The sequence below is a fragment of the Diorhabda sublineata genome, chromosome 4 (assembly GCF_026230105.1).
Source record: "Diorhabda sublineata isolate icDioSubl1.1 chromosome 4, icDioSubl1.1, whole genome shotgun sequence".
Taxonomy (NCBI): domain Eukaryota; kingdom Metazoa; phylum Arthropoda; class Insecta; order Coleoptera; family Chrysomelidae; genus Diorhabda; species Diorhabda sublineata.
In genome coordinates this window covers 22,653,993-22,681,017 of record NC_079477.1, presented here as the reverse complement: position 1 = coordinate 22,681,017, position 27,025 = coordinate 22,653,993, and the positions used below count along the sequence as shown (strand labels likewise).

General features: G+C 31.0%; 2 protein-coding genes across 4 annotated transcripts in view; one reads left to right on the top strand and one right to left on the bottom strand.

Moving 5' to 3' along the window:
* LOC130443390 (intermembrane lipid transfer protein VPS13B) overlaps positions 1–18,669 on the bottom strand; it is a 28,407-nt gene extending 9,738 nt beyond the window's left edge. Inside the window, exons 1-28 of one of the 2 annotated variants that reach the window (XM_056777962.1) lie at positions 18,479–18,669; positions 18,323–18,427; positions 18,083–18,260; positions 17,945–18,032; positions 17,700–17,881; positions 17,052–17,262; positions 16,861–17,000; positions 16,209–16,375; positions 15,925–16,159; positions 15,632–15,866; positions 15,480–15,580; positions 15,200–15,414; positions 14,661–15,141; positions 14,385–14,610; positions 14,145–14,329; positions 13,322–13,612; positions 12,744–13,172; positions 12,272–12,692; positions 11,504–11,772; positions 11,097–11,435; positions 8,971–10,112; positions 7,547–7,783; positions 7,174–7,494; positions 6,969–7,118; positions 5,433–5,702; positions 3,870–4,592; positions 1,221–1,608; positions 903–1,164 (exon numbers count right to left, since the gene is read on the bottom strand). In XM_056777962.1, coding sequence (XP_056633940.1) covers positions 903–1,164; positions 1,221–1,608; positions 3,870–4,592; positions 5,433–5,702; positions 6,969–7,118; positions 7,174–7,494; positions 7,547–7,783; positions 8,971–10,112; positions 11,097–11,435; positions 11,504–11,772; positions 12,272–12,692; positions 12,744–13,172; positions 13,322–13,612; positions 14,145–14,329; positions 14,385–14,610; positions 14,661–15,141; positions 15,200–15,414; positions 15,480–15,580; positions 15,632–15,866; positions 15,925–16,159; positions 16,209–16,375; positions 16,861–17,000; positions 17,052–17,262; positions 17,700–17,881; positions 17,945–18,032; positions 18,083–18,260; positions 18,323–18,409 — 7,973 coding nt within the window. In that variant the 5' untranslated portion in view covers positions 18,410–18,427; positions 18,479–18,669. The remainder of the gene's footprint in view (positions 1–902; positions 1,165–1,220; positions 1,609–3,869; positions 4,593–5,432; positions 5,703–6,968; positions 7,119–7,173; positions 7,495–7,546; positions 7,784–8,970; positions 10,113–11,096; positions 11,436–11,503; positions 11,773–12,271; positions 12,693–12,743; positions 13,173–13,321; positions 13,613–14,144; positions 14,330–14,384; positions 14,611–14,660; positions 15,142–15,199; positions 15,415–15,479; positions 15,581–15,631; positions 15,867–15,924; positions 16,160–16,208; positions 16,376–16,860; positions 17,001–17,051; positions 17,263–17,699; positions 17,882–17,944; positions 18,033–18,082; positions 18,261–18,322; positions 18,428–18,478) is intronic. The other variant, XM_056777964.1, reaches the window with a different exon arrangement.
* A 66-nt stretch (positions 18,670–18,735) lies between these two features.
* Positions 18,736–26,544, top strand: LOC130443404 (negative elongation factor A). Of its 2 annotated transcripts, XR_008909840.1 has the most exons (8): positions 18,736–18,949; positions 19,384–19,638; positions 19,724–19,904; positions 20,158–20,343; positions 20,399–20,557; positions 20,614–20,999; positions 21,063–21,436; positions 21,555–26,544. XR_008909840.1 is itself a non-coding variant. In XM_056778000.1 (7 exons), the coding sequence occupies exons 1-7, from the start codon at positions 18,740–18,742 to the stop codon at positions 21,381–21,383; spliced, it is 1,698 nt and encodes a 565-aa protein (XP_056633978.1). In that variant the 5' UTR covers positions 18,736–18,739; the 3' UTR covers positions 21,384–21,536. The 2 variants fall into 2 exon arrangements, 1 of the variants encoding a protein (XP_056633978.1); XM_056778000.1 differs by lacking the exon at positions 21,555–26,544 and having other exon boundaries at positions 21,063–21,536.
* Positions 26,545–27,025: the final 481 nt, after the last annotated feature.

Here is a 27,025-nt window from a genome sequence, read left to right as displayed (position 1 = left end):
CATTCATTGGTGACAAATAGACATAAAAAAAATGTTTTTTTGGATATTTTTAACTTATGACTCAAATATTATTAATTCGAAAAGACAGAAGGTGAAAAAAAATAAAAATTGTAGTAAAAGACTGGAAAGGCACAATAGTCAATCAAAAGACAGACACCAATGTTTTTAAAATGTTTCTTCCACTTTGTGAGTCAATTCTCATCTATTTAATAATACGGAAAGTGGAATATCAAAATAAAAATTGTAGCAAAAGTCTGGGAAAACATTAATTGGTAACAAAGGGACACAAAACAATGATTTTTTTCTCTTTGTGATTCCAATATCATTCATTTAACAATTAAGAATGTGGAAAACACATAGAAGCGTATTATAGGTAAGAAATATTATAAAGTACAGGATAAGACTAGAAAAGCGTAATTGGTAACAAAAAGACACAAAACAAAGTTTTTTGAACGTTTCTTTCACTTTTTGAGTAAAATATTATTGATTAAAAATACAGAATGTGCAAAAAGCCTAATAAAAAACAACTGTACAGAAAAAATGATTCTCCAAACGTTTCTTTCACTTTTAAAAATGAAAACTTTCTAATTTTGGGTTGTTAAAAGAAGAAATTAAAGTTTTAAACAATCTTGTAGTTCTAAATGATAAGATACCTAAAAAAGTCGTATGATGACGATGAGACACATAATAAGTCTAATATTGTCTAATTTGGTAGGATTTTATTATAACCAAAGAGAAATTTAGTCAGCATCACATAGTTTTATCGTTTTTTTTTACTAAAACCAACCATAAATCGACATTTATTTTTCTCTAAACTAAATTTGGTGACTCTTAATACAAAATATATATTAAAAAATGACTATTCGAATGACCGTTTAATTTTTTTAATTAAATATACTCACTCAATCCTAAAAGTAAGCTGATGCGAATGATCTATGGTCCCGGGACAATAAAGTTGTTGTATCCTCCCCCTACCCTCAACTCTACAATCAAGATGAACATTCAAAGTTGGAGTTTCGATATGAACTTGAGACTCAATTGGTAAATTGGATTTTACTGTAAACAAAGGCCATAAGACTGCTAGTATCCTTTTATGTTGGTTTATGTCTTGAGTAATGATACGGCACCAGATGCTGAGGAATTGTCCCCTCTCTTGTAAAGGCACTAGAATTAATCAAAATTGATTATAGAGTTGATAAATTTGAATTTGATTTGGATACCTTTAACCAACCAAGGTTGGCTACCGGTATGGTGTTCCATCAACGGTATGTCTCCTGTCCAAGCCGAATCCAATCCGAAGAACCTCAACCGTAAAAAGTATTTCTTTTTACCATTGATGAATATGGAGGGAGTGTTATTATGCGAAGGAACTAATATCGTTGGAGTATTTTTAAATTCTATATCTTTATTTTCTTTAACGGCTTCTACTACTTTCATATCAAAATGTTCCAATAACATATTTGATACTATAAGTTGGCCAAAAATTGTGATTTTTTTCTGAGTAGCTGATAAAGATTGTACAGTTACGAATACCGAGATATTACGGTCAGTACTAAATTCTATTATTTCCAATTTGTCTTCGGAAATGGTAAAACATCTCGACCAAACCTAAAAAGTTTTATAATGAAACAACGGAATTAAAATGTGGACCTAACATAATGGAAAAAAATTTTTTTAGGAAAATTGATGGAGAGAAAATGAAATATGGGAAGTTGTTGAGGTAATTCTAATAGTGTTGTTAAATCAATTGGTATTTGTTAAAAACGTTGTTGACACTAAAATTTTCTGCTAACCCTTTATATTTAATCATTTCTGAAAATGTTTAAGATCAATAAAGTAAAAAATTACAAAGTTTAGCAAGTTACAGTCATAAAACAACATTTTTTAATGTTTCTTTTACCTCGAGAGTCAATTATTAATTTTAATATATGGGGTGTGCTAAGAATCTGGAAACCATATTTGGTAACAAATATAGTTAATAGTCAAGAATACAGAGTCTGGAAAAACCGGAAAAGTATAATGGGTAAAAAATATACTAAAAATAATGTTTGTTCTACTTTGAGGGTCAAATTTTATTAATTTTGGAATACAATTATGTGAAAAGTGTGGAAAAGTATATTAGGTAACAAATATTATAAATTAACAAATATAAAGTGAAGAAAAAAAGACTAAAAAAGTATAATTGGTAATAAAAAGACATAAACAATGTTTTTTTAAATGTGTCTCCCACTGGGCGAGTCAAATATTATCAATTTCAAAGTACAGAGTGTACCAAAAGATTGGGAAAATAAATTGGGTAACACATATCATTACTTTGAAAATATAGAGTGGAAAAAACAAGAAAAACATAATGAATAATAAAGAAACAGTAAATGATGTTTTTCTTAAAGTTTCTTTTACTTTGAGAGTCAAATATTATCAATTTTAAAATGCAGAGTGTGTGAAAACATTTTGGGTAACAAATATTATAAATCAACAAATATAAAGTGTGGGGAGAGACTGAAAAACTAAAATGGGTAATAAAAAGACATAAAACAATGTTTTTTTAATGTGTCTCCTACTGGGCGAGTCAAATATTATCAATTTCAAAGTACTGAGTGTACCAAAAGTTTGGGAAAAGAAATTGGGTAACAAATATCATTATTTTGAAAAAATAGAGTGGAAAAAACCAAAAAAACATAATGGATGAGAAAGAGACAGTAAATGATGTTTTTCCTAAACTTTCTTTTACTTTGAGTCAAATATTATCAATTTCAATGTGCAGAGTGTACCAAAAGTTTGGGAAAACAAATTGGGTGACAAATATCAGTATTTTGAAAATATACAGTGGATAAAAAACATAATGGATAACAGACACAAAATAATGTTTTTCCTAAAGTTTATTTTACTATGAGAGTCAAATATTATCAATTTCAATGTACAGAGTGTACTAAAAGTTTGGGAAACCAAATTGGGTGACAAAAATCTTTGATTTAAAAATACACAGTGGAGAATAATGAGATATTAGCAGTAATTGACTTGATTATTACAGAAGAATTGTGGACTCTATTAGCAGTTGTCGAAAACGTTGTTAGCAGTCAATAATCAACTTTTCTGCTAACTATTTTTGGAAAATTTGATAAAATAAGACTTCATCAAGAACCAGCTCAACTATAAGAAGCCTTAATCACTACAGTTTTCAACTTGAATAGTGATTCGAACAATATTAGTGGAATTATAACATATTCAAGAGTAGGATAAAAAAACAATAATAATTAAGGAACAAAACAGATCCCAATCATCAAAATGTCCAAGGACTTTCAAAAAAAACTGTCAAATTCATTTGATAAATATGATAAGAGGATAAAAGACATAATATATTATCGTAATATTTCAACATATGTTGCATATGAGGTTCCTTGTAATAACTGTTAAGTTGTTTACATAGGACAAACATGCCAATGTTTAGAAAATAGATTAAAAAGTCATCAATAGGGTAAAAAAATAAAAATGCATTAACAAATCATGAGATATCAATAAAAAACAAACATTTAGTTAAAAAATTTAGAAATTTTTCAATTTGAGTCAATAAATTTGAAAACAACCATAAAAAATTTTTTAATACGATTTGATTTTGATATTTATATGTTATTTGAAATATTAATTGATTCACATGTTGTTAATAACAAATTATATTTTAATAATTATGTTATATTAAAATAGACCTAAAATCAAAAAGTTTTATTAACAAAAACACATAAAAAGAAGTAAGGAATAGATCTCAATAAAATTTTAGGTTATATTATACACCATTTTTGATAAAACACCTTGTATAGCACAAAAATTTGTTTTTTTTTTGGTAAACTAAATTTTTTTCGACCTTTACTTACCCAATCATTTTCTTCTAATGCTATCCTAAGTTTCTGCTTCTTCTTTTGAGATCTCCACGAATACAAATGGAACTGTCTCGACAACAAGAGTATATCTTCTTCGGTACCTGCTTGACCGAATCTTATCCCGCTAACAGTATCATTACAGATGATGAAATTAGTCATTACCAAAAAATCATTTTCCTTATTCGCAGTAGAATAATTCTGATCCCAAACTTGGGTCGCTACAGCTAAACAATGAGCGACGTTAGGTCCGATTTTAATTTGCACCGGTTTCGATATAAAATTGAATTTGACTTTTTCTGCAATTATCGCTTCCAATTTACAGGTGAACGGTTCGATGAAAGTTTGTTCGGTTAAAAAATTGTAATCCAGGACGTTGCATTTAACAGCGGCGCTCAATTCCGACGACACGTAATCCATTTCCCAGTTTAATAAGTAACCGGTTATGTTATACAGAGTAAGAGTTAAAAATCTTTGATTTTCCGGGAACATGTAATCCGGAGTGTAGTTTTTTAGATAATCCGGTAGTTTGGTAGTTGTGTATCTATCAAAATAATTATAGAAGGAAAGATCGATTTTGGTTATATACAATGCCGCTGTTAAATTCGGTATAAAAGATTTGTTGAAGTAGGAATCTATCCTCATGCAAGCCGCAAGCGCTCTTGGTGATATCAAAACATTCGTGGATTGATCTTCGTTGTTATTCACCATGGTTATAACCTAAAAAATCACCAATTATATACATACATACAACAATCTCAATAACAAAATGTGTGTAATCATTATAGAGTACAAAAGAACTACTAATTTGATCCTCATTTAACAAGCACAATCAAATTCTTAGGAATAACCATAAAGTACAAATGAACTACTCATTTGAGTTCATGTACAACAAGCAAAATCAACCAAAATGTAAATAATAATCATAGAATACAAATGAACTACTAATTTGAGTCCTTATAGAAAAAGCACAACAAATTGTTAGAAACAACCCTGAAGTACAAATGAACTACTAATTTGAAACTATATACAACAAGCACAATTAATAAAAATGTGTGTTATAATTAAAGAGTACAAATGAACTACTAGTTTGAGTCCATATACAACAAGCACAATTAACCAAAATGTAAATAATAATCATAGAATACAGATGAACTACTAATTTGAGTCCTTATACAAAAAGCACAACAAATTGTTAGAAATAACCCTGAAGTACAAATGAACTACTAATTTGAAACTATACTACTAATTTAAAATCATACACAACAAGCACAATTCATCAAAATAGGTGTAATAATTATAGAGTAAAAATGAACTACTAATTTGATTCAATATACAACAATCATAGTGAAATTGTTAGGAATAACCTTAAAGTACAAATGAGCTACTCATTTGAGTTCAATACAACAAACACAATCAAATAACCATAAAGTACAAATGAACTACTAGTTTGGGTCCATATAAAACAAGCATAAATAAACCAAAATGTAAATAATAATTATAGAGTACAAATGAACTACAAGGAGTATGTAAAGCTGCTCATCTGTGTATGATACTTACCACTCTCCATGTAGAAGCCACAACCGGTTGAGGATTGGTTTCGGGTAACGTCAGGTGACAAACTTCACTTTCGGACAAATAAAATTGCGTAAAAGGTAAATAAGAATTTCTACATTCGGACCAATATTCCAAATGGCAGAGTACTTGTGAATCATCTTGATATCCCAGTGTCATTTTGTACGGTACTGGGAATACTCTCACTTTTGTTAACGCTCTAGGTTGGGGGTAACGCCAAGCCATTGCCGATATGGATTTATTCCAAAACATAACCTGAAAATATTTTTTTTATCGGCATTTTCAGAAAAAAAAAGGGGAAAAAGGGGTATACCATCACTCCCAAAATAGTCTTATTTCTATTTGCATAATAATTACCCCTATATATGTCAGTATTAGCCTTGTTCGCACTGTTTTTATATTTATATGCTTTGTACTTCCTGTATATATATTAAATCTAAAGTAGCTTCGTTTCTATTCGTATTACAGCCTTTATTTGTATAAGTAGCCTTGGTTTTCTTCTATTAGATCTTATTAGACCTACAGACCTTTGATTTTATTCTTATAATAGCCTTGTTTTCAATACATATATCAATATTGAACTTTTAATAGCCTTATTATTAGATTTATATATGCCTTTTGAATCTTAAGTAGCCTTGGTTTTCTTCTATTAGATGTTATTAGACCTCTAGACCTTTGTTTCTATACTTATATGTTCTATATATGTCATTATTAAACTTATTAATGCCTTTTGGATCATTATTAGCCTTTGTTTCCTTGTAAATACCATTATTATTACTATTAGTTTTTAATATATACGTCATTATTACACCTAAAGTAGCCTTGTTTCTGCCATTTTTACAATTTGTTTGTCTCGTACAAGTAATAAATAGACACATAGTAGCCTTGTTTCTGCTGTTAACATCATTATCAGTCTTATATGTTCTATCTATGTCAGAATTAAACTTATTAATGCCTTTTGGATAATTATTAGCCTTTGTTTCTTTGTAAATACCATTATTAGACTTATAGTAGTCTTAGTACTATTACTTTTTAATATAAAGGTCATTATTAGACCTATAGCACTTACGTCAATTTTAACCTTGTTTTGGATGTGTGTATGTTTTGGTTGTATGTATCATTATTAGACCCAAAGTAACCTTGTTTCTGCCATTTTTACAATTTGTTTGTCTAATATGAGTAATAAATAGACTTATGGTAGCCTTGTTTCTGCTGTTAATATGATTATCAGTCTTGTTTGTTCCATATATGTTATTATTAAACTTATGAATGCCTTTTGTAGCATAATTAGCCTTGGATTCCTTGTATATACCATTATTAGACTTATAGTAGCCTTAGTTATATGTGACTGTTAGACCTATAGCAGCCTTGCATCAATATTAACCTTGTTTTGGATGTATGTATCATCATTAGACCTAAAGTAGCCTTGATTTAGCTGTTTTACAATGTTTTTCTTGTGTATTGACTTATATTAGTCTTGTTTTCAGCATATAAGAATAATACTAATTGTAATAGTGAGACCTGATATGGTAATGGCAGCTCCTCTGTATTTTCCGTAACAGCATCTATGAATTGGAAAGCCCCAGCTCTCAAATCGTCTTTATAGTGTTGATCTTTTTCGTATCCCCTACCAGATAATGGTTCGGATGCTACTTCGCTATGAACATTTTCCTAAAAATAAGGAAAAAACATATTTATAAATATAAAAATTTTGAAAATTACATACCGTGAATGGTAATGTAGAAACGAATTCGTTGATCTCTTTAATAACAACTTGGAGGCATTTCAACTGCTCAGAACCAACATCCACTATAACGCAATCGCTTTCGACGCTGATTTGAACCTGCGGATCGCTGTCAGGAGTCTGCCAAGATTCCCAAAACACCGAAACGTCGATAGAAACAGTCCAAGGATTCAGTAAAAGTTTTTTATACACTCCGTTAATAACCGATAACGTTATGCAATGTAAATTCGTTTTTAATGATATTTTTTCCGGTCGAGACAACAACGATACGGTGTTTAACATTTTTTCCACGCCGAAGTGTATCTAAAACAAAAAATTAAATTATATACACTGAGAAAAATTATCGATTAACTACCTCATGTCCAGAATCGGATTGTATGGCAATTATTAGTTGATTAAAATTGACATTAACTACGTTAGTACCACCGAGGGTGTCTTTTATTTCTTGAAATTTACCGTAGGTGTCGGTACTTTTGTTTCTGCTACTTATACTAGGTACAGACGTCGTTATGTCTTCGGTACTGATTTGCTTTTTTATACTTTTAGACATTACTATTAGATCCTTTTTGTTCCCTTTGAACGCATCCAGTACCTAAAAATTTTGTTTTTGTGATATAAACAAATATATTTGTTGACTATAAACTATGTGGTTTTTGTTTTTTTGACAGAATTATTATTTTCAACTTGTTATACACATAATTATTTTCTTTATGTTGTTATTGTCAACATTTATTGTTTTGCAGTGGTTATAAACCATAGTGCTATATTTTGTATGGTTTTTGTTGTTTCATTGACGAAATTTATTGTAATGAAATGGTTATTTATTGTATTTCATATTGTTTATGGTTTGATTAGGAAAATTCAATGTTTTATAATGGTTATGAAACTAATTATCGTATTTCATAGGGTTTGTATGGTTTTATTAGCAAAATTTAAAGTCCTACTGTGTTTCATGTGGTTTTCTTCGAAAATATCTTATTCTGAAGTGGTTAGAAACCACATCACCAAATTTCTTATGGTTTATTGACCAAATTTATTATTTTGCAGTGGTTATAGACCTATTTAATGTATTTCATATGGTTTTATTAGCAAAATTTAATGTATTACAGTGGTTATAAATCAATTACTGTGTATCATTTGATTTTATTTGCAAAATTTCTCACTCTGAAGTTGTTAAAAACCATATTACTACATTTTATATGGTTTTATGTTGTTTTAATGACTAAATTTACGGTTCAAAAGAAGTTAGAACCCTTATTACTGGATTTCACAAGATTTATGTTATTCTGATGTTCAAATTTATTGTTTTGCAGTGGTTATAAGCCAACCACATTGTTTCATGTGGTTTATATATAAAATTTCTTATTCTTAAGTGGTTAGAAATCTTATTATTGGATTTTATGTGGTTTATGTTGTTCTGATGTACAAATTTATCGTTTTGCAGTGGTTATAAGCCAATCACCTCGTTTCATTTGGTTTATTAATAAAATTTCTTATTTTGAAGTGGTCAGAAACTAAATTACTACATTTTATGTGATTTCCGTTGTTCTATTTACCAAATTTATGGTTCTAAGGTTTAGTTTGTTTTAATAACTAAATTTATTGTTCTGAAGTGGTTTTATGTGGTTAGTGTTGTTTACTTTCACAATTTATTGTTTTAAAGTGAATATTGAGTAATAAATTTTGATAGAATTCTAAGATACAGTATAAACTTGTTTTATATTTTCACAAATTATCGAATAAGATATTTTTTATCAAATAAATCTGCCTGCGCCTCACCTTATCTTTCACAATCAACAAATATCCCCATTTCGAAGTGGAACACAAAATTTTCGTCGGTTTAGAAATTTCAATATCGATAGTAGCATTCTTACTGACCCCTTTAGAAAATTTCCCAGTGAAAAACGCCGGGAAAATACCGGTGTTGACATCCGGAGTACCGGATCTAGTTTCCACAATGTTAACAGGAAAATCTTCTTCATTAGGAACGTGATTAATAGGTGGATATTCCGGACCGCTCAATTTCAATCTCAAATCGAAGCAAGTCAATTGCATTACCCGAATCAACTGTTTTTTATTCAAATACAGATTCGGTTGATTAACGCTAACATAAACAAGAGGTAAGTATTGATTATAATTGTTTTCTTTATCAACTATCCCTTCTTCTTCCGCTTCGTATCCCGCTTCGTCGTTATCTACTTTTTGAGACCTTCTTCTTTTATTTTTCGCCTGTTGGCTGCCGTTTGGTGGTATATGCACTTGGTGAAGACCTAAACTGATTTTTCCCGCCGTGAAAAGTACGTCGAAAGGGATGCAATAACCGAGAAGCGAAGTCGTACTTTTCGGTACAACGTATCTTTCGCTTTCGCTCAAAGTTTTCAATAATCTCGAAGACAAACTTTTAATATCGGACGTTTCTATGCCCGAATCTCTGAATAATTCACAAGTTTCGATTTCTTCTTCGTAGATGGTGGTGTCGCGGGATCTGGAGTAAGGTAATATCAGTTTCGGTCTAACGAAATTCTCATCGACAACCAGAGGTTCCATTAAGGCTATAAATTCGCTTAATAAAGCCGATAATAACTTTATTTGTTGCAAAGATAAATTTATCATTATATCAGTGACTAGATTGATTTCTAAAGAGTGTCCGCAGATTATGGTGGTATCTTTATACACCATAGCCGGTGCTAATATAAGAGATATATCGAATTTTTCGGTTATATGCCACAGATTTAATATGGGTTGAGAAAAATTTGGTTGTCCTTGATCTAAATTATTCCATTCTAAAGCTGGATTCTCACTCAAACCCTTTAAAGTGGGATTGGTCGATGAAAACACTGAATTTATATCTTCCCATATACCGGTGCAGATAGATATACCGAGTAGATCCAGTTGGTACTGTCTATCTTCTACTTCACTTCCTAAAAAACAATTTCATTTACTTATTTCTTCATAAATATAAAAAATGTTCATATGGTAATGTACATAGTACCCCAAGGAGTCATTTTAGTCTGACAGGGAGTATGGTCCTCATACTTATAAATATAAAAATATTACCACAACGTTAGAGAAGAAGGAAACCTAGGAAAGAGAAAACTACAACCAGAAAAATCATTAAATAGTACACATGTGACTCATAAAGCGCCACAGTAGATTCGGTATTGGTACCAAATACTCATCATTGGTAGGTTCCTGTTCAAGTGTCTTACAAGTGGAATTAATCATTAGAAAAGTGCCTCAACAAATCATGAGGCTATCAAATTATTGAATTGCATTGTCATCAACTCCAAGTTATCAAACATAGTCTTCTTGGTCACACAGAGATGAAAGGAAATAAAGAGGCCACTACACTAGCCAAAAAAGAAACAAAAACGCCTTCCCTTGACCTGGAGTAAATCACTTCAAAAAGTAGTATTATCATCTCAGGTAGTACCTGATGAGATTGGTACCACCAGTTATTGAATGTGGGTACAAAGGGACAAAGGCCACTACACCAGCCAAAAAAGTAGCATAAACACCTTTTATTGACCTAGACTTCGTTTAAAACAATGTTCTGATCAAAAAAGATCAAAAGAAAGGGAAATGAACCCTCTGGTGTTGACTTATTGGTGTAAATCACTTCACAAAGATATTGAATCTGTGTACAGGGGGATGAAACTCAGATTCTTAAAATACTAGAATGACTCACCATTTCAAGCATATACAAAAAATGCTTTGGAGAATATACCTTCAGGTGTTAAGATGCCATCACAAATTATAAGAGCTGAGAAAAATTGAAAAGGGTGGTTGTAGATGTCGAAAACAGTTCTGATAATATATTTTGAAGCCACTGTGTAAATAAATGTATTTAGGGACAGAGACATGGTAATAGAGTTGGATAACAAATTATTTGTATGCTAAGTTACCTGGTACGTTCAAGATTCTAGCATGTGCTGCTTGTTCGTAAATGTCTGGTCTTAGTGGAGTCCTACAAATCGGATTAACTGCTGAAGGACTCATGCAAATCTTCTGCACTTGAAATATGACAACGTCGTGGAAACTTCCACTTCCTTGCAATTCAACCGAAGGTATGACTATTCGAATATCCTGACATTCCAAATAAGTCAGTGGTAAATTTTGATTATTAGCGTTCAATATGGTTGTGCTTTGATCGAGAATTGTTGGTTCCTTACTTAGGGGTATCTGTAGTAGGGGAACCACCACTAAATAGAAGCTACGTAGAGTTTTCAGGGATATGATAAAATCTAGAAAAAAAAAAAATAACCGAATAAAAAGTGAAAAACCAAAACGGTACGTTGAAGGAAATAATCACCTATAGGTTGTACGTTGACGACAATTTCGGTTATGTAACGGCTTTGGGATAGAAGTTGGGAATTTAGTGGGTCCGTTCGTTTGGGTTCCTTGTGGTAACGCTTTTGAACCGCGCCCCATAATGTATGCGTATGTTGGCAACTCGCCCTCGTTATAGTTATGTTTACGAAGCCGTTATCTTCGTGTCGTTGATTCATACCGATGTCTTCGCGCAGACGCATTACTATACCGGAAAATGGACCAGGTTGCCATTTCGAATTAGAAGTTAACCTAAAACAGTTGCCATTTAGAATTAGTTGTCGATCTAAATTAGTTACCATTAGAAATATAGTCAAAAAGTTGCCATTTAGAATCAGAAGTGACCTGGAAATGTTGCCGTTTAAATTTAGATATTAACTCGAAGTTTTTTTATCGCTCTATTTAGAAATTAACATCAAAAAGTTGCCATTTTGAAATAGATGTTAATCTGGGCCATTCGAAAAATATTGCCATTTCGAATTAGAAGTTGCCCTAATAATATTACCATTTATAATTGCCACTTTAAATCATATATTTACCCAAAAAATGCCTTTTTTCTAACAAATTGACCTAAAAAAGTTGACATTTGAAATAATAAGTTGATTTAAACAATTTTAACCATTTGAAATTGAAGTATAACCTAAAAAAATCCCTTTTTTATTAGAAGTTCACCTTAACCCATATAAATTACCACTGCTAATTAAAAAAAAAACTTAGAATAAGAAACGTAGACAAAATTTAAACAAATTACCTTTTGTAATGTTGAATAGACACTGAACCGATTTTACTTTTGATTTTCAAATAAACGCTCTGAAAATCCAAAGAGCTAACAATATCTTCAGCATCGACAACCAGTTTCAATCTCGGTTGTAACGATTCCAAATCTTCACTGAAACCTCTATATTCATTAGACAATAACTCAATTGTGAATCTCGTTACCGTCCATTGTACCCAAGCTGTCAATTTGACACTTTCATCGATGGTATCTTGTTGGGATAACGCGGCGATAGGTGGCGTTTTATCGCTTACTGAATCGACAGTATTTTCTCTCATTATAGTCGGTGATAAAGTCGAACTGTTTTTGCTCATCACGGCCGGAAGGACTTCTGGAGTTTTTAAAGAGGAATGTTTAATTTTTTCCGGCATTAAATTCGACGCTACCTCCATGAGACCTATAAGACAATCTTAATTAGGGATATCTAAAAAAAAATTGAACGACTTACCGTAAAGTACACCGGCGAATAAATAAACTTGTACCTCGGACGTAGATATAACAATAGGTGTCATGTCGATGTGTACACACACTCCTAAATATCCCAAATCGGGTTTTATAACATCCGTAGATTCGTTTTCGGCTTTAGTAGCTCTAGTAGATAACCCCACGGTGGCGCTCAAAGAAACTGGTTTTAAAAATATCAATTTGTTACCGTACTGTACCGTGTAACAGCTCATATCCGATATAGACATAGTCCATGGAAAGCTTGACTTATCCGGTGACCATATAGTGTCCGGCAATGAAATCGGTAAAGACGTCAGATGTTTTTTAATACTTTGTCGGTGGGCACTACGAATATTTGCAAATGGTAAAGTTATCACCATTATATCTGGCGGACGGTCTTTATTCACTGCCGAATCCACGGCTTCCTGGATACCTACGGAAATTTAAATTTGACTCAGCTACAATATATTCTATCCTGTTGACCGCGCCAATTGGGAATAGTTATTTTGAATTTCCAGTAAATCTAAATGAATCCTAATGACTGCGCCAATTGAGAACGAAATACTCAATACATTGACTCACCCTGAGACCCAATAGCGGATAGTGACACCAAAGGAAAATAAATTGTACACTGAGAAACGTCTCCATAGAGAAACATTCCCTTCCACACGTCGAACCACTTTTTGAGGAAGTTATAAATTTTTTCTTGTACATCGACTGGTTCTTCTTCACTTATTTCCGCTTTGTTGGAAGTGAAATGCGGTTCTCTATCTGAACTACTATGAACCGATTCTATTTGAATTGGAGTTTTTCGAGAAGTTTCTGGTATACTACCACTAGCTTCTGAAACGTTTCTAGTTTTTACAATGGTATCTAAAAAACATTCATTTAACATTCTTTTGGTTATAAAAAAAATCTACAAACCATAATAATGGATATATGTATTTGATTCATACTGTAGAAAGCATTATACTATGATTAGAAAAATTGTTAGTCGATATACAGAGTGTCAAAGTGATAATAAATAATTGCTGGAGGTGTTTAAAGCTTAAGGGGGTATATTTTGTAAAAATGTGGATATACAAGGTGTCAAAATGATAATAATACATTGTTGGGGGGTTTAAAGCTTATAGGAGAATATATTTTGTAAAAATGTGGATATACAGGTTGTCAAAGTAATTATAAATCATTGATGGAAGTGTTTAAAGCTTATGGGAGGATATATTTTGTAAAAATTTAGATATACAGGGTGTCAAAATGATAATAATTCATTGTTATAAGTGTTTAAAGTTTATGGAAGGATATATTTTGTAAAAATGTGGATATACAGGGTGTGAAAGTGATAATAAATCATTGCTGGAAGTGTTCAATGCTTGTAGTGGTGTATTTTTCATAAAAATATTACCGAATGTTTTTAATTTGTGTCCAAACTGTTTGGGGGTATACAGTAACCACCTGCAGAGTAGAGGATCAACACAAACTCTAATTTCTTGAAGATTAAACAGCAATATCGGCGGATGTTTCTTATTATCTGGACTTATTGGATATTGTACGGTCACCGTAAATAGAGGTGGAGTTTCGGACATGTCACTGAAAATAAATTAATTTCACTTCACTAAATGGAAATAAGGGGATATGGTATTACATTTTCGTTGATGTTTCTTCTTGAACTATTTCTGACTTCGGTTCGGGACCAGATATGAATAATACTTGTTGGATGTCATTCGAATTAGTAACATCATTCTTCGTATGGACCGGTTCAAATATGAAACCTTTAATAGAACCTAAGCTAGCATCTATAGAAACAGTCGAATTAGTTTTCACTTTTTTAAACCTAATCGATTCTATACAGAGTTCCATGAAGGGTAAACCTGAAAAATAATTATATAAAACAGAATATTTTTAATATAAAATAATTTACCGTGATCTTTAGTAGCATCCGTTAGAATTGATGTGTTGTTCATAATACCAACAGCTTCTTCTGCATCCATTTTAAACAGTTTACCAATGATATAAAATACTACCATCATTTTGGCATTAGTTCCGTTTAATGTAATACTCTCAGATTCGAAAGTAGTTTCTTCATGAGCGATATCAGGATTAGTCCAATATTGGGACTTATTAATACTTTTAGTGGTATAAGAGAAACTAGAAGGGGTTAAAATGGTCGTTTGATTATTGGAAGTTATTATCAAACGACTGCACAATCCTACAATTTTGATATTATTGCGATTATAACAAGCTTCGAATAGTTGAATAGGAGGATCCGGTAATTGACAAGTCGTATGGACTAAACGGTTGACGTACATGGGATAAGTTAGACTTATATCCAAGAATTGACATTCCAATGTCAGTTTTGGTAACTGGAGTGGTTTTAATATAACTGGAATTGTATTTAATTTCTGTAAATAAAATAATTATTAAATTAAATATATGAAAAATTAACTTATGATACCATACCTTTCTTTTTTTATACAGCATACCTTTGGTAGGTTGAAAATAAGGATGGTCCATTAATTCTAATTCAATAATTGGGGCGAAAAAAGTTATTCTCATACTCCTACTTGGAATAAATTCGTTTAAAGCATCGAAATCTTCTTCGGACGGTGGATGGAGTTCTTGTAGAGATTTTTCGGGTTTGGGATTCGCATAAGGGGGATAATCGTAATAAGAAGCTGAAAATATTATAATTTTTTTCAATTATTTTAAATAATTGAATTGAATTAAATAATATATTTACCAGCAGCTTGCAACGTACTGATTCTATGGAAAAAACCTGAACATAATCTTAATTTAAAAGGACCGAAACAAATTCTCATACTAGAATTCTCCATGAAATTACTAAAAAAAAACAAACTTGAGTTGAAAATTTTTTTTAAATAAATAATTTACCTGAATTCGAAATCGCTTCCCATTTCTGATAATACCTCACTCGATGTATCACTAGGCATATCCATTTGATATAAATAATCGAACGAAAAAGCTGGGGTGCGTTCCAAAAGAACAGATTCCGAATAAACGGTCATGTGAACGTCCCAAGAAGTATTGTACTGCCTTTTTTTCCCTTTATTTTCCGCAGCTTCTGCATCGAATAAAGAATCCGTCTTATGACCATCAGTTTCAGAACCTAAAAATTAAATAAAACATATAACAAACAATATAATCCAAATATTCAAGTCGCTAACCTATTTTTAAGTAGTTCATTTGTACAGATTCATCGACGATCTCTATATAAGAGCAACTACACACTCCTAGGGGTAGTAAAACTGCATAACTTACACCACCCATAGCGTTAAACCATTTTAAACCGTGAATTATAATTTCAGAATATATACCTTGTAATTTTAAACATAACATCGGTGTGTAACGTTGTTTTTTTTGATTGTAGTAGTTAGATCGATCTGGGGTAGTTTCTGAAATCTAATAAAACTATATGGTTGCCCCTTGTATTTGTTCTGATTGAATTTACCTTGAATGTTATGGAAAGATTATCGACATAAATGCCAAAATGTAGAGTGTGTCCTTTGTGATCCTGTAAAAATTTATTATCCCAATCATCGTCCCACGGTGCTGGTAAAACCGAAGATACATATGACCAAGCCCAACCGGTCCAACCCAACGAATTATCTTGAGTATCTGAAAACGAGTTTTTATGAGGTGTTCCTCTTGATTTTAGGTCTCTAAGTAGTTTCAAATAACAGTTACAACAAAATAATGACTGAAATGGGTCGAAATATCAATTTTTATCTGATTTTTTAAACTAATTTTATATCAAAAAAGACCTAAAATCAATAAAAACCTTCATATTATACAGGGTAATTGATTATGGGATAAAGTTCAGTGCCTCCTTTATCCTTTGAATATCAATTTGAAAATTTGAGTTAGTTAGTTCTCATTTATCTTCTTCAAATTAAAATTAATTAATCATACACCCTATATTTTATTGTATATTTATAATCATTTCGACTTCCCCGTTATAATAATATTATTATAATGTATTATTATTTTATTATTATTATTATATTATAATGTGATGACTTTAATTTTCAAATCTAAAGTCAAAATAGGTATCAAACTTCATAATAATCAATCACCTTGTAATTAAATTCAAGATTTAGTACCTCTAGAATCCTGTGTGGTATTAGTACCGTCTGAAGTACCATTCAACTCAGGTTTGAGTTGTTTTTGATGAAGAGCATATAACAACATCAATAATCTCATAAACATCGGTACTTGTTGTTCGGTCATACTAAATTCCATACTGCAAAATATCATTTTTAGTAACAATCATTGATATGATGTAATAATTTACTTATTGCAGTAGATATCCAAACGAGTTGTTGATGCTATATTAGCTGTAGCTGAATGGTATTTTTTTAATAGGTGCATGGTCATTGAACATTTATATAACATCGGTTCTTGGTAGACCTCAATTTTACCAGAAGCGTTACGTTTATCCAAACACAAAGTTAGATCGTTTATTGTTATAACTTTTCTTAAAATAACCTCGGCCGGAGAAACATCTAGAAGATTTTTAACAAAATAGAATAAAAATAAAAAAATAAATATTTCAAATAATGTTATTTTCCAGATATTTTAAAAAAAAATTAACGAACTGGGTAGAATCAGAACTAAATTTTATTATGAGGGACAAATATGGTCATTTAAAATGCCCATTCGTTTATAAATTGGGGTATATGCCCTGCAAAATTGCCAAAACTACAAAAATATTTAGTCTAAGTATTTCTATTTATTTTTTTGGAGGTATGTTTTGAATTGATGTAATGAAAAATGTAATGCTTTTTCAGGAAAAAATAGAAAGTACAACAATAGTAGTAATTTCTTCAATACTTGTTGCTATATTTTCATCTTTAGGAATTTTCTGACTATATTCTCATTATTTTTAAAATCAGACCCCATAATTTCATAAAAATTATTAAAAAAGAAATCCAGGACTCACCTATATAAGCTGGTTCCCATTTTTGGTTGGCTGATTCAAATTTCAAATGTCTTACGTTCATAGACAAAACTATATCTTCTTCAACGTATTTCAATATCAGATTATTACAATAAATACGAATGTTACTCACTATTTTGTTTATTAATAATTGCACATATCCCTGAGGTGCTTCCATTTCTTTCCTAACGCAAAAAATGAAAAATTTCAACTTAAATTAATTTTATTTTCATTTTAATATTACTTACCCATGATGGCCCGGTTTTTTCTCTCTTCCAGATGCCAAAGCATCGTTTCTCCCTCTAGTCTCTTCTCCTTTTAAGTTTAAAATACATTCTAAAAACAATAAAAAATAATTATTGTACAACAATAATAAATATATTTACCTATTGTGTTTATGGTGATGGTAATTGGTTCTGACGCTAATTTTGTCCATGGTACATGTATGAGTAATTCTCTAATACTACCAGAAACAAAACTAAAAGGTAGCTGAAGTTCCTGTTCCAGTACTTGTAAATTTAATTCCAAATTATTGAAAGAAGCATCTCCGCCCCACAAAGACACCTAAAATATATAATTGATTATTTCAAATATTCCTATAAGATTATTAATTTTAATATAAATACCTGAGAATCTTCTAATTTAAAATTATTTATATATCTATTGACGTAACTCAATAAAATTGGTGTTATATACGATTCCAATTTAAACATTTTAATTATCCGGGGGGTCTAAAACAAGATTTTTTTAAAGTTTTTACTGTAGTTTAAGAAAAAACTCACCGATTACGCATATTTATTTTATTTTTGCAAAAATTATTTAAAAATTAATACGTAAAATTGAGTTCTATTAGCATATTTTGGTTAAAGTGGATGATAATAAAAACATTTGATTTAAAACGTCGCTCATAAGCTGTCAAAATAAACAAATTATGAATAACACGTATGGAGCTTCAATAATCATATGTTAATATATAAAAAAGAAGAAGTTTTCAACGTGAGTGAAACTATCTTCATACGTATGTGGAACTGTCAGTTTATAAAATGGCGAATGTGCGTGACAGTGATACTTCGTTGTGGCTTCACAATAAACTCGGAATTTCAAATGATTCTTGGACAGGAGGATCAATATGTTCACAATTAAATGCTGAAGTATTGAGAAATATAAAAGACTGTTTCCCAGATTTACAAACTCAAGTTAAACTGAAATTATTACTCAGTTTTTTTCATATCCCGCGCAGAAATTTGGAAGAGGTATGTTTATATATGTCAAAACATAAACAAATTCAATTTGCCTCGTGTTAATTCTTGTAATGTTGTATCATTGTATTAAATTTAAATGAAACTAATATTTGAAATATACCTAGAACATCTGGAGAAAATAATAGACCAGGTAGTATGTTTTAATAACAAGATCCTGTGCTTACTAACACTTGTTTACAAATTCCAATTTTTTTATATTACGCCTAAATAAATATAATTATTAATATACCTTCCTGAATTTTAAAAATGTTATTCGTCATAAAGTCTTTTTAAATTTCCACTGCGGTGTTTTCTTGGTTCCTACAAATCCCTAAAGTTAAAGGTCTTTAAATTCTTAATCCGATGAAGACGCTGCAAAGATCATGTAAAATGGTGTAATCTCATAAGAGTTTGTTTTATTTAATAAACTACAATTTGATTTCAAGTGGAAGACAGAACTAGAACAAATTTTGGAAGTAGCGTTAGGCGATTCTGAATTGTGGGTTGCCATGTTAGCAGATGCACTAAAAACCTACCCTTCTACTGGATCTTTGAATACAGAAATATCAGATGTAGATGAAGTTCGTCCTATTTTTAATGATTTAGTGGCTGATTTAAGGAGATTAGTCCGTAAACAAAATGACCACACTATGTTACCCATGGAATGTCATTATTTAAATAAGGGAGCTCTAGTTTCAGTTGTAAGTACATTTTTCAGCTTCAGAAAATTTGAAACTAATTTGATGTTAATATAATTTTGAATACAATTAGGAATTGTAATTTAAGGTTGGACATAAACCTGAACCATTAAAACATTTTACAATAAAAAAGAAACCAAAATCCGCGTTACTTAGGGCAGATCTGCTGCAGAAATCTATGGATGCAGCATCAAATATGAATAAAAAATCTTGTGCACCTGTCATACCAGTTCGATCCAGAGGGATGCCAAGAAAAATGACAGATACAAGTATGTTATCACATTTTTTTGTCTTTTGAATACATTAAAAACCATCAAGTATTGCTCTGTTTTTTTATATTGAGATTTCTATTTGATATTTTTTATTAAAAAACTTCAATTTGTTTACTTTTGAAAAGTTGCTTGTCATACTAGACTTGTTTATATATCTTTCAAATAAATGTAAGATTGGATGTAGTAGTTCAAATAATTCATTTATTAAATCAATTATCTCCAGCCATGTGATATTCATTGTTTGTTTTAGCACCTCTGAAAGGAATCCCAAGCAGAGTACCAACTTCAGGATTTCGATCTGCATTGAACAGTAATGCTAATAGACCTCCGCTTTCTAGAGCACCTGCTGGAAGAAAGGAGGGTGGTGTTAAACTGTTAGATATTGCAGATCAACCATTAGGTTATGCTGCAGCTAAAAAAAGAAAGAAAATGCAAGGTATTAATGTAGTTTTAGATAACTGTAAAAGCATATTTTTATTCTTGATTTTTAGAAATTGAGGATGCTGCTAAAAAAGCAACTGAAAATGCAACAGTACAAAGTCCTCCACTTACAACAACTGTTGTTACAACTCCAGATTATGCCGCTGGTCTGGCTCCAACTCCAACTTACGCTCCAGCTACACCTCAACCCGTTGTAACTCCCTCAGCAGGTAATGTACTAATATTTGTTTTAATAATACATTTTATATTAAAAAATCGTTTTTAGGATCTTTGGTTACAACATCTTTGATATCTCAACCAGTACAAACTCCTCCTATACCATCAACTCCAACCCCAGTTACACCTCAGATTTCAACACCTGTTTCAGTTCCTATACCTCAACCGGCAGTTGCTGTTACTCAACAGCTCATTCATACAATGAGACCTGTTCCTCCGTTATTGGCGACGACGCCTTCAGGCCAAAGAACTATTATTTCTTCTGAACCAACTGTCCAACAAGTGCAGCAACACGTGCAAACTCAACATATTATTGGTACACCTGTTGTAGTTACACAAAGGCCAGTACAACAGCCCCAACAGACTGTTACACACATTAGGATTCAACCTCAACCTACAGCGACAGTTTTACAAAGAAGAGGTCTTGCTCTCACGGTAATTATGCATGTTAATATATTTTATTTTATGATGAATAATGTAGAAAAATGTGTATTTTAGAGAGAACAAATGTTGGAAGCTCAAGATATGTTTCGTACAGCAAACAAAGTTACTCGGCCGGAAAAAGCGCTCATTCTCGGTTTTATGGCTGGCTCTAGAGACAATCCGTGTCCTCATCTCGGTAATATAGTTACTATCAAACTTTCAGAAGATCAAGAAAATGTACTACAACCAGACGCTACTTATCTTACCATGCTGGTAGAGACTCACTTTCAGATGAATTACAACAACGGAGAATGGAAGAAAATAAAAAAATATCGACATGTAGAGAATGTTGTGGAACAGATCACACCGAATACAGCGACAGCTACTTTAGTTTGACAGAACGTCAAAGGATAGTCGAGCAGATAGAAATTTTATAGATTTATATGAGTGTAAGTAATAAAATTTGTTGGTGTTGAAATTCGCGTGCATTGCAGATTTGAGTTATGACTGAAGCTTTTTTTCTCTTTTTAAGATAAAAAATTGATGATTTTTTTTATAATTATGTAGGTAAGGACGTAATTGCTACTAGACGGACCGGGAGGCAGTAAGTAATATAAAATAGAAGCAGATAGCTTACAATTTGAAAAGAAAGATTACAGAAAATCTTGAGGTTTGACAGAAGACTATTGATATTATACGGGGACATCATTTAATTAAATTAAACTTTGTTCAATATTATATTTCCAAATATTTACAGATATTGGCAAAAGTTCAATTCAATTTCAAAACCATTTATTATGTTACTATACTTTTCAATTTTTTGAGAGTAGTTCAAATGTACCAGTAACCTTTTTATGTATCAGTTGGGAAACTAAATTGAACTTTGACTTTTTATTTTCAATGAATCATTTAAAACGTTAACTATCTCGGTATCTGCATTTTTCAGGAGTAGTTCAAATATACCAGGATCTATTAGCTGTGAAAATAAGTTGAAAACAATGAAATTTTCATTGGTGTTGAACTTTATATAGAATTTTTGGATACCCGTTAGAATTTAATTTGATTTTCATCTTTTTTTTTATTAAAATTGAACTTTGTTCTAGAATCCTGGACTATCTGTTGAGATTTGGTTCAATTTTTGATTCTTCTTTTAAAAATCCAATTATAACATTAATTATCATGGTATCTGCATTTTCTGGGAGTAGTTCAAATGTACCAGCTTCTATTGTACATAACTATTGTGAAAAGAAGATGGAAATACTGATACCTTCAATCAAATTGAACTTAATTTTAGAATATTTTGCAGTATTTTTATAAATTTAACAAAAAATTTCATAATTATCATGTATCTCAAACTGATTAGTTAGAATGAAGTTGAAAATCATGAAATATTGATATTCTGTAGATTTCAAACAAAATTCTTTGATTGAAAATCTAAAGTTTCTAGGAGTAGTTCAAATGCACATAACTATTGTGAAAATAAAATGACAATATTGATATCTTAAATCAAATTCAATTTGTTTCGATTAGGTATCTGCAATTGGAGTAGTTCAAATGTACCAGTTTCTATTGAACATAATGGTTGTGAAAAGAAGTTGAAATACTTTTATTATGAATAGTTACTTGATATGAAAGTTATAAACTCAAGGTTTGAACATAAATAACTTTCAATTACAACAAATATGGACTAAACTTTTTTATTATTATTAAACTTAACGTAATAGTTGCATTCGAATGTGGCAAGATTTTTGATCTCATCATTTACAGATAAAACAAGAAGTCTTTTTTAGAATTCTAATAATTTTATTACAACGTTTAATAAGTAATACAAAGGAAAAGCTAATTTTCATTTGTAGGGCTTCAAAAATCTCGTTGGCACTAATTATTTTTTGTCATTTTACCTTCTTATTGGCAGGTAGGGAAAATAAATAAATTCAATAAATGTCAATTATGCTCATCGGGGCTTAGCTAGTGCCTACACTAGATAAGTGACCCTCCGGATGAGTAGCTTAGTCAGGATTTTGAAATTTGAGGCGTCCGTTAGATATTTTAGGGCTCCTCATACTCTCAGTACCATTAATAATTAATAACAAAATCTCTGTTTAAACTATTAGCGTTTATTTTGACATTTTCGCAGGTTAGTACCATATGCAGCTTCATCCAGCACATTATTCGGTGTGACATCGATCAAAGCAAGACCGTTTAAAAGTGTCTCACTTGTGTTTCACCTATAGCAGTCGTTACTGGAAAATATTTTGAGTAATTGTGGACTGCTGGTGGAATAGTTTTTTCACAGCAATACATTTTTGGCATACTTGGTACCAAGTCGTTTCACTTTCTTCTCGTTCTCTTCAGATACTGTCAATTCATCTTTTGTCAGATGAATCCATTTCAACTATGCTTGGAACATTTAGAAGGCTGCAGGTCCACACTAGAGGAACCCTACTCAAACCGATTAAGACAGAAGGTTGTCTACTCAGACGTTGTTGTCCTGATTATAGGAAATAAAGCTTAGAAAGGATTTCTGGACATACAATGAAGAATCCAAACTAGAGGACTGCTCTGGAGATACAGGAGAGGGTAGAAGCTCGAAATAAGGCTTATTTCACTACTTAAAACATGCTGAAACTCCGCATACTTTGCAGGTGCACAAAAGAGAGGATCTACCGTGCAATACTGAGTCCAAAAGAAGGCCTCAGACTACCAGGACGACGAAGAACAGGACCTAATAGAACTAAGCATTGAGAATATCGAAAAGAATGGAGGAAAATTGTCCGGAAAGTCAAGGATCTTCAAGGACTTCTGGTTTCCATATTGCACCTTAGAACTCATTTTCTGCATAATCTTCCAATAATCAATTATCAAAAAATATAATCAATTATATAAAATAATCGTTTATTTTCGATTAATTGAAAATAATTATGTATATAAACAATTATGCATTTTTGAGAATGAAAATGGGCAAGAAATTTTCTACAAACTGAGGTGTCTCCAGTTCCAGATTTATTGAAGTAATGCCAAAGTCAGCTTATTCCTCTATTTTCTTCCATATTCCTAAAAAAACATAATTCGGGCAAAAAATGCTGCATCTGCATCCCATTCACATTATTTTTATTGCCGACTGCAAGAATAAACTTTAAAATAGCCGCCCTCAAATACTTTGACAGTACTATAATATACAGAGTTCGGCAACAGTCGGGTCCCGGACATTTGCCGAACTCTGTATAATCAAAGATTATAGTAAATGTAATTAACTTGTTAAAAAAGTAAAACTGTTTGTATAAATGATCATCTGTAACACAAACTAGAAAATAATTGGCACACAAACCTGGATCCTCTTCAATGGAATTAGTAATAATCATAATAACAAATTAGTAATTTGGTTATGCTTAGAAACTTACCTTGATTTTTTCTTTGCACACTTTAGACAATCAATCAGAAAGCACAGTGATGATAGGTTAGGTCGAATTAAAAAACCAAACGTTATGTGAAATATCAAAACTCTTTTCTAATAAAGCAATGGTCTAATATTTTATGTCCTGTGATCCAAAAAAAATGCAGCAGCAAAACTATCTATGCGACACTAGACCGCAAAGGTTTCAATAAAATAAAAAAACTTAGAAAAACGCGGGCCGCTGGACACTATCTAACATCAAAGAAACTAATGATATTTTTTATTTTTTTTAAGGTAAATGCCATTTGTGAAGAGCTTTTTAAGAATAATTTTTGTACCTAGTCAACTAAATAAGTTTAAATGTTAGATATACCTAATTATCAATATGTAGGTATTTGTATTTGGTTAAAGCGATTAATTAAAAGGGGGTGTGCTCTTACTTAATTTTATGTAATTGATTAGTATAATCAATAATTGTGATCCATTTAATACAATTTGTCCCAAAGAGATCGAAAACTCGAAAGAAATATTTCTTGATTACGACAGCTATAAAGTTGAAAAATAACATTGTGATTTGATTCCCATCAAAATAAAACTAAACAATAGAAATATTTCTTATTATTAATTTCTCAGAGAGAGTATTTAATAGGTAAGTTTCTGTAAAGAAAAAAAAAGAAGTTGTCGATGTCAAGTTTTGGATCCAGTATACCTACAGAACCACAAAAAAGTACAAAAGTGTGAAAATTATGGAAAAGAATCAATTTTCGATAAATTGATTATTTTCGATTAATCGCTTAACAATTTTTCGTACAATCGTTAAAATAATCAATTTAACTATTAAAAAATTTATTTCCTGAATAATTATTTCGACATAATTCAATATCAGAATCTTACTTCCAAATACCTCCTGTAGGTTCATTATTTGGTTTGTTTTTATTGGGAATCGAACCATAATCGTTCTTTCGAAGCTCTATTTTCGATTTATCGATTATTTTATATAATCGATTATATTTTTTGATAATTGCCCAGCACTACAAAAGCGTATCCCATTGCATTTACAAATTCCGAATTGATACATCGAGGTTTAAAATGAGTATACTGCATCATACAATTCCATAAAATCAGAGATACAGTTATGACTTTTAAGCCATCTTGTAGGTTATGTCCAATATTTAGTGATTCGCCCTCGTAGTTTATTCAAACACAGTCCACTTCTGGTTGCCTAATAGTAGGCGACCAAGAATCACTGAGGACACTCGCGAGATGGCAGGAGGGAAAAATACGTCGAGAACAAACACACATTTTTTTTTTCTAACAAAACAAACGTCGAATCACTACAACCACCACACTGTAATTTACAGGCAATACACTTTGAACCTCGTCTTGTTACTTTTTGTTCAATGGTGATCTTGGAAGTTGTCTTTTTGAAGTTTTTATTCTTCTATTTTTTGCCAATTTCCTGTATTGCATATACGTAAAACGCCCTTGATAAAACTTGTTGCGGCCATTTTAACTTCTGCTATTAAAGTCTCGTGGTAAATTTGTTTTGACTGGTTGTATGTTGATTTTGTTTACATCCTCAAAATTTTGGGAAATTTTTATATTATTTTTGAAATGAATATAAAAGGAAAACTTTACGTTCATTTAAATATTCAGCAGTACATCGCAGTTAATTTTTATGTCTACATTAATGGCCGTCGATATTCCAATGTTGCCAAATCCTTTAAAAAAACCAATTATTTGATGATTAATGAAATATGGTTGATAACTATGTACCTACCAATAAGAAAATATATTTATATTTGGTATATTTTATATCAAAAATTTATTCGACCGATTTTTTCTAATTTTTTCATAAAATCTGCCAGGTGTACGTATTTTAAATATAATACTTTTTTTGAAAATTGTATATGAATTGTGTATATAATGATTGGAAAATTTTTTTAAAATATTTTCGCGATATATCGCAATATTTGTATATTGAAATATTTGAAATTAAGTTAAATTTTGTACATAACAGAAATTCTTTATTATATTTATTGTTTTGTCATTTCATACGAATGTCATTGTAGAATTTCTTGTGTTCGATTTTATTGTTAATTTTGTCAAGACACTTTGTATATATTGTTGAAGAATTATATTAAAAATCTAATATTTTTAAAAGTTGTTGTTTAATTTTGTCACTACAACCCTGGAAAACCACTCGAAGAAACTCGCACGTGACGTCACTTCACGATAAGTATATATACACTGAGAGAAAAATAAATATTTCAAGTTTGGAAAAAATATTGAAATTACAATAATATAATAGCGCTCTGGCAACACTGCTTTTTGACGTTTTAACGAAGTTCGTAACGCACCACCACAAACCCGCGCAACCGCACGAGAAACCAGTGCTGTCATATTACGTATAATTACAAGATTTTAACACAATTTCCATTGGTTTCTGATAAAAAACTAAACAATTTGCTCGTGAAGTCGTTTTACCTAAAGCCTATATACGCTGAGAAAAATGAATATTTTACACTTTTATTTACACATTGATGTTCAATAAAAATTATTGAAGCTTCAAATGAAAATAATATGGTAGAGTTATGGCAACGCCGCTTTTATTCATTACTATTGTCATAGCAATAATCTACAA